The following is a 7,759-nucleotide window of genomic DNA, read 5'->3' as shown; positions in this document are numbered from 1 at the left end:
TTTAATGCAATATTATTGTGTATTATTAAATTGATATAAGTACGTAAATATGTGTATATTTTTATATTGAGGAGCGATCATAAATTAAAAATAAGAAAAAACACTTTTTTCTTAAACTAATCTCGTTAAAAATTCCATTCAACCTAGTAGTATGAAAAATAGATACCTAAACTCTTGCTAGTAATACATAACATAGCAAACTCTCATGTCAACACTGGGAAACCACACCATTAGCTTATTACATCTTAACTTCAGTTCTTTGAAATTAAGTTGAATTTTAATGTACTTATTGGTTAATTTCGAATCGCTGTCAATAGCTAGCTTTTCATTCGACCGAAAAAGAAACTGAGGAAAATGAGCCAATTCTGGAATTTTCATTTAAAATAAGGTAAGAATACAAAAGAGAAAAAAGTTTTATTCCTATTTTACATACTTAATTCGAGCACAACATACTTATTTTAGTACAACATATTGGGCACGATGCATCTTAGCAGCAGGCAAGTGATTTCCAGTAGTTCGGAAGCCATCTCTATCAGCCACGTATTCAACACTGATTATCCTGCCGTCTGGAGATGGGTATGAGTAACTACCTCGCACTGTACGGCTTGTGCTTCCATCTTGATCATCACCCGACTGTTCGACAACAGCACTCTCTTCTCTGGTCACTCCGTCTGAAGTTTCATATCTACAAACAAATGAAAATATGAAAATGCGGTTTTTATAGATGTTATCAGACTGGATACCAACTGATGCTGTAAACTCGTGGTAATTAGAAAATAGGAACAACCCTTCGTTTGGTTCTATGACTGATATTTTGGTGTGACATATCGCGTAGCTTCTAAAAGTGAGCTCCATACGGATGAGCTAGATGCAGCGTCGATTAGAATAAAATGCTGATTACAATGAGTGCTAATGAATCCAAGATCAAAGTAGGGTCCAAAATATAAGTTAAATTAAAAAAAAAAAAAGTTTAGATTTAATTAAACCTTACTGGAGTAAGGTTAACTTTTATTAAACTTGGATTTCTATGTTGCGAACATTTTTTGAAAAAGTTATTCCAAAACTTTTATACTTACTTTATTTGGACCTTACTCATAAAATTTCAATTCAAATTTTAAAAAAATTAAAATTAAGAAACGAAAATTTAACTGTTCAACATTTTAAAGTACGAGTGGGGTCTGAATATTCCCCAATTAAATTTATCTCCGATGGAGTCACACTAGGCAGCATCGTTAGACTCATACTTAACCTTACTCCTAACATGCCTAACTACTCTAACGCCTTTCGAGGTTATTAAATAACGAGACTATAAAACATTTTACATTGTTGTAAAACATTTTATTTTAAATTTATACATATTTAGTTATTATCACCTTCAATATACACCCCTCCCCTATCCCTACAACGCTCCATACGAATTTACCACTGTTCGAAACAGTGCTGGAAGTCTTTTTCTGTGAGCTCCTGCATGACGCGTGCCGCTTTTTCTTTCACAGCTTAAACGGACTGAAATCCAAGTTCCTTTTAATGCAGATTTGACTTTGGGGAACCATATAAAAGTAACATGGGGCCAGGTCAGGCGGATGGCCTAAAACTGGGATGTTGTACGTGGCTAGAAACGTCTTGACAGGCAATCAACGCCCAACCTAATCGAAAGCTGGTGCATCCATTAGCGCAAAAAAAAAATGAATGAAAACAAGTATTTCAGCTTAGACGTCAAACGTGCCCAAGTGTATTCTGACTTAACAATGCCATCCGTACCTCGAACGAAGTACGTTACCTGGGTTTCTACGTGGAACCCATACTAGACTTAAAACACAGCAACTAAACAAAAGGTACGGACAAATAAGAGGCATGATTGGGCCTGAATCTAAACTAAGTACTCCCAATAAACTAACCCTATCCAAGACTATTTAAACCCATCTGATCTTATGGATCAGAGCTGTGGAACTCAACTAAACCCTCCAATATCTCCCGCACCAAATCATTCCATTCGAAAGTCCTCTGCCGTATTGACAATGTTCTCGATAATGTCTCTAACCTCACACTTTACAAAGACCAAAATATCTTCTTCTATCCACTCACGACTCCTCAATTCCCAATCATTAAAATTACCGAGAGTGCCAGTACTGGCTAATTTCTGCCTTCCTGTGTCCTCACGATTGCGTTATGCATCGGCTATACCAGGTATTTGTTATAATTGTTGACATTCGTATCTACATTACTATAATAGATGTACATATGTATAATAAGGTAGCAATAAAAAATAAATAAATACAAATAAACGGAAAAATTAAGGTAATTCGGCAAAAAGCAAGTTAAAATATTAACCTTTATTCATTTAAAAATCTTCCTTTAGTAAATAAGAAAATGTAAGGTAATCTTTTCTTTATAATTGATTAATAATATTTTTAAAATAAAACTTTTCAAAAAATTTTAAGCACTCATTCGATCTTTGATCTAAGGTTGGAAATATCTACAAAATTTAACGAATTGGAATGTTTGGACAAAGCAGTGTCAGTCATACATAACAACCAAAGAATGTAATTATTAGCTCGTTATAGATTATTGTCCGTAAGTTCCCGTACCAATTAAAATAAATCATTAAGAGTTAGAACCACAAACTATACTCACTTATAAGAATATCCACCGTTTGCTGCCATGTCATTAGAATATGATAAAATTGGTATGGTATTAATTTCTTTATCAGAAACTACGGTGATTGGATCTTCATTTGAACTGTGTTCTTTGTTCACATCTTCTATTAGTGACTGATCAGTTCTAGCTTGTGGTGGTGACTGGTAAATAATAGGCGCATAAAGTCTTGGTTCAATTAATGATACCTCTTGAAATAGAGGCATTCTTCTGGCGAATGGAAGTGGTAGATAATCTATACGAGGGCTTAGATAATGACCTCTCTGGCACCACACAGATCCAAGTAAAGATGCAAACACCACCTTTCAAGAAAAACAAAAGCAATACTTAATCATTTTTTGTTTGTTTGAGAATTCTACCGCAGTTTCTAAAAATACAGTAATGTATTTATACTGAAAATGGAGTATATAACTAGAAATATTTATGTAAACTATTGGTGTGAACACAAACAAATTTCTTTAACCATTTTTAAGAAAGTTACAGTATAAAAAACATGAAACTATCAACCTTCCCGTAAAGGTACAAATTAGAATTGCAATTAGGTAAATTGAACATCAAAATTGAAAGCACATCAAAGTACATTAATGTTTAAAAACATTAGGTATGTCTAGAAATAACATTTCTTTCTAAAAGAATATTTAAACTCTGAAATAAACATAAAACTTTTCATAAAATAAACTAATCCAGAATCAAAATGTTATACATACGACAAACATGATGTCTAGGTGTTGGGGCATGCCTGCATACTAGCTAGATCATTTACCATGCATAGTTACTTTATATATACCATTGTACAAGAGGTTCTTGTCTTTTGTTCGTCCACAGTGTAACCAACCTTTTGTTTGCCTAACAAACCTATGGTTCTACAATGAGTTATTGACATTAGGCAAATTGGAATCTGACAGTAGTTATTGGCGGTTGATTATTTTTGTATGAAGTTCTGGCGGGGTGCAACTTAAGGCCACTAGTAATGAGATAAAGTTCGCTGACCTTAATATTAATAACACAACATGTTTGTCTTCTCTAGCTAGTGTGTAAACAATAGAACTATTTATTCTACTCTTTTCTGAGTTTGCCTATTTAGTGTGGTGGAAGAAATTAGCCTAAATTTTGGGTATAGAAACAGTTTTACTTGAAACGTGTAGTTTGGTGCAACTAATTTTCGATGAATTAATTTTACAGCCACTAGGCGCCGCAGGCTTATCTACTGAGACCAATCCTCTTTACCTTCTTCATTATGTACCCCAAACTTACATCTTACGTGATTCTATTTACGCCCTTTATTAAAAGAACAACTATCTCTTTGAAATAACCAAAGTATGTTATGGTGGGCAAAACTTAACCAAAGCAAACGTGAACGTTAAAATTAAGTTACGAAAAGTGACCTGACCAATAGTGGAAACCTAACAATATGGAGTCAAATCTTTACACTGGTTTTTTTTTAATCAGCTTCTAATGCAGTGAAAATAACCATTTGTAACAAACAGTAACAAAAAAACGCTTATCTAAAGAAGTGGGGAGTTTTATTTTCACAAGGAAGATAATTGATTGGTAGCCAATAGTTTAAGATGAAATTGATGTGGCTAAGGGAAATTTCACATTTTGAGTCACCCAATTGAGAAGTGGAAATTGTCCTTTGTCCATCTGCGGTCAAACATACTAGCCCACACTTACAGAACAATACTTTTTGGTAATTAAACAGTGAAAATTAAAAGACAGTTTCAATTTAATTGCAAACATTTAAAAGCAATTAAATTATAAATCATATTTTATCCATGCGGGTCTTAACATTTAACTACCAAATTAGGTGTCAAAAATGGGTGAAAGCAATTGCATTACAATTACGAACATTAAACCCAATGTTAAGAATTTAAAATACTGAGATTAGAAATATGAATCGATCACCTATTTTATAATTATTATCGATATTGTTTCTGTGACAAAGGGCACCGTCAATCAAATTAACTTTTTTTTCTAACTGAGGCGTGTTAACATCTGAACTCATTTGTAAACTCACTAACTGGACTAAGGAGTTAAATCTGTTGAATCTCGAAAACTTTAAAAAAACACAAAACTCTTGTAAACCTTTACTGTACGCAGTCCTTCACTGAACTCAGTTAACATAATTAAAAAAAATGCATCTTATTGCTTGTCCACCCGTCATGAAACATTCCATTTGCTAATGATTTAATCAATTCTTTCATTCCCGTGCAAACCTAATGGGCATCCAAATTTTTTTAGCACAATTACTACCTCTATTACACCTTCCTACCTTTGCAACCCTCCCATTTAGAAAACATCGTCGGCCAAGGTTCTCTAAGACTTAATTTTATCTCAGGAAGCAAAACCACTGGTTTCTCCCTTGACATCAACATCTGGGTTCTCATTGACCCCCAGCGCCTTCTTTATATCTGAGAGCATTCAAGACAATGAAATCAGAGACTAAGATGTAATCTAAAGGAAATGTTTTCCGCATTCGAACGCAACATTTTTGCTTTCCCTTAACGCTGAAATAGGCTTAGTAAAATTAGCCACAATTAAAATCTTTTGGTTCGCAGAAGATTTGGCTTTTTAAAGCACAAGCTTGGCTTGTTTAATTTTCAAGATAGAGCTGTTACCGAGAATGCTAGTAATGTTGACTATAAAAAGACGTTTTTACCCAATAAGCAGTTTGTATTGCGTGTTACAGTGTAAACATTAATAATTGCATAATTTGGTACAACTTGATGTTTTTAATGAACGATTATGATAAAAATTCCATATTTGATTTGCGATAAAATAACCCATAACGTAGAAGAAGAACATAATAAATGACTCCGTAAAATTACAGGTTCTGTTCATTCATATATTTTTTATTTAAATAGTTTATTATATTCAGTACATTTGAAAACCTTTAATGTTGCGATATTTTTAAAAATTCTAAAGGGATGGCTACTTTAAATGCAAAATTAGCAATGCCTATGGGCAATGAATGAGTGCAGCCCTAACATTTTTATTTAACAAGAATAATCTAAAGACCTTGACCCTTCTATGTCCAGATCAATATTAAAGATACCTTTGAAAGAATATTAGTAATAATAGACAAATCTACTATTTATCAAACTTAATATTTCCAGCATCCTCCTTTCTCTTCTGTCATACTCCACGACTTCTTTCTACCCTTTCTGAACTAACTTTCTATGATGTAATAATAATTTCTCATGGTCATACGGCGATATTGCACAATATTAAATGGTATTTACATATATATCTTTCTTTCTTTTTTATTATAATGCATTTATAAGAATTCAATTTCTTGCAGTCCATTTGCATAGTAAATGTTACATCTATTAAATGAATTGATACATTCTGGTATCATTACCACAAAATTATCTCAATTTATAAAAGACTCATTCCATTTTGCAAGCAAAATTGATATTTCAATAAGGAAATGCATTATCATTTGATTATTTTCCTTTAACCTAAAAATTCATTTCAAAAATTGTTTGAATTCTTATTTTCAGTTATTTTAGTTTTAGTTTTTCATAATTACTACATTTAAATTCCTAATAAAATTCTTTATTACAAAACTTAAGCATCTTTTTCTTTTATACGTACAATATTTAAGAATTTTGCTCGAGCTGAATCCAATGTGAGTAATCTAGACGCTTACTTTGATTTACATCAAACTGACTTCAACAACAACGTTTCAAGTTATATTTTAAACCATTATTAGGGTTTCAGACTCAAAACGCAATGAATATTGAGATTCTACAGTGTATGTGCAACATAATCCCTCTGACTTCTACTCTTTTACTCTGAGAAATAGTTTAACGTACGTCAAAAAGTTTAAATAATTACAGTTTAAACGATGTCCTTATTTTTTCTGTGAACTTTTCTTTTATTGAAAGCAAATATACATCTGCATTGCAATAAGAGGGAAACGTCTAAGAAATAAAGAATATTGTAAATTAAGTCCGAGAAAGTGCATTTGGGATTTTAAGCTTGGGAATCGTGGACTCGATTTATTTTCTAAAGTAAATTTTAGTATCATATTTCATTTGACGACTTGCTGTACATGTGTGCCGAAATTCGTTGAAATATTTTTCCGCTACTGCAAAGTAGAAGACTTTGTTGAACAGTTATTCCAAATATCATAATTTAGTTGATTGTACTTCAAATAAATATGTTAATGAGATTTTTCTATCGTGTTCATAAATGCTTAAATATCAAAATAAAAATAATTCAAATTTCCTCTTCTTTTTTCCACCAAATTTCAGAGCTGGAGGAGTGCTTAGGGGGCTAACGAAGTCTACATATCCTTCGTAAACTTTTCGATAGAGAGATATTGCTACTCAGCGATTTCTAATTTGCTTTGTACGTTCGAGTATAATCCATTTTGCAATTGGTTGACATCACAGCATATTGAGATGAAAATAATTCTTTTTGCAACTTTGAAGAATACAAACTTTATTAAATATCATTTAGGTTTTTTTATCAGATCAACTAACGTAACTTTATTTTTGAAAAATATCTCATCTGCGTTTTTATCCATATTAGAGAGCTAAATCTTTTGAGACTGTCTTAGTCATCACCAATACGTTTTGTGGAAAAACAATTCTACATTCTCAGAGTTGACGACCAAAAGATTAAGCAGAATTAAAAAGCTTTGGTAAAGTAATTCTTTGTTTCTTAATATGTTTATTGTACAGTGAAATTGACTTTAAAACTACAAAGTTTTCATAAAAATCATCAGTAAAGAGCTGTCAAATCCACAAGCTGATTTCAATTTACTCACGAACTCTAATGCATGGCTCACAACTCAAAGATAAACGAAATTTTATTTTCTGATATGTTAAATAATTATTTATTACTGCATTATCTCACTTCTGCTTTGGCTGAAAAGGAATAATAAAGCCTCAGGGAAACCACACCCACGAAGATGGACATTTTCCACTAAGTTGGATATTGTTATGGTAAAGATTCATTCTACATGGGCCAAGGAGTCCTCCAGTAAAATAGAAACTTCATTTAAATCATAACACTATTAAGATTCTATGCTTAGTAAATCAAGGTGAAGTAATCGCTGGTGAAGCGATCCCAATTGCTTCACCAGTAAGTTATG

At 32.3% G+C, this 7,759-nt stretch overlaps 1 protein-coding gene across 1 annotated transcript; it reads right to left on the bottom strand.

Moving 5' to 3' along the window:
* Positions 1–389: 389 nt before the first annotated feature.
* LOC141453152 (larval cuticle protein LCP-22-like) lies at positions 390–3,520 on the bottom strand. The gene is made up of 3 exons (XM_074125973.1): positions 3,363–3,520; positions 2,635–2,957; positions 390–685 (listed from the first exon to the last, which is right to left on the bottom strand). Exons 1-3 carry the CDS (start codon positions 3,390–3,392, stop codon positions 454–456), a joined length of 585 nt encoding a protein of 194 aa, XP_073982074.1. The 5' UTR covers positions 3,393–3,520; the 3' UTR covers positions 390–453.
* Between the last annotated feature and the right edge of the window lie 4,239 nt (positions 3,521–7,759).

The sequence above is a fragment of the Rhodnius prolixus genome, unplaced genomic scaffold (genome assembly GCF_049639745.1).
Source record: "Rhodnius prolixus isolate KJV_2025 unplaced genomic scaffold, Rpr scaffold_3, whole genome shotgun sequence".
Classification (NCBI taxonomy): domain Eukaryota; kingdom Metazoa; phylum Arthropoda; class Insecta; order Hemiptera; family Reduviidae; genus Rhodnius; species Rhodnius prolixus.
This window is presented reverse-complemented; position numbering and strand designations above follow the sequence as displayed.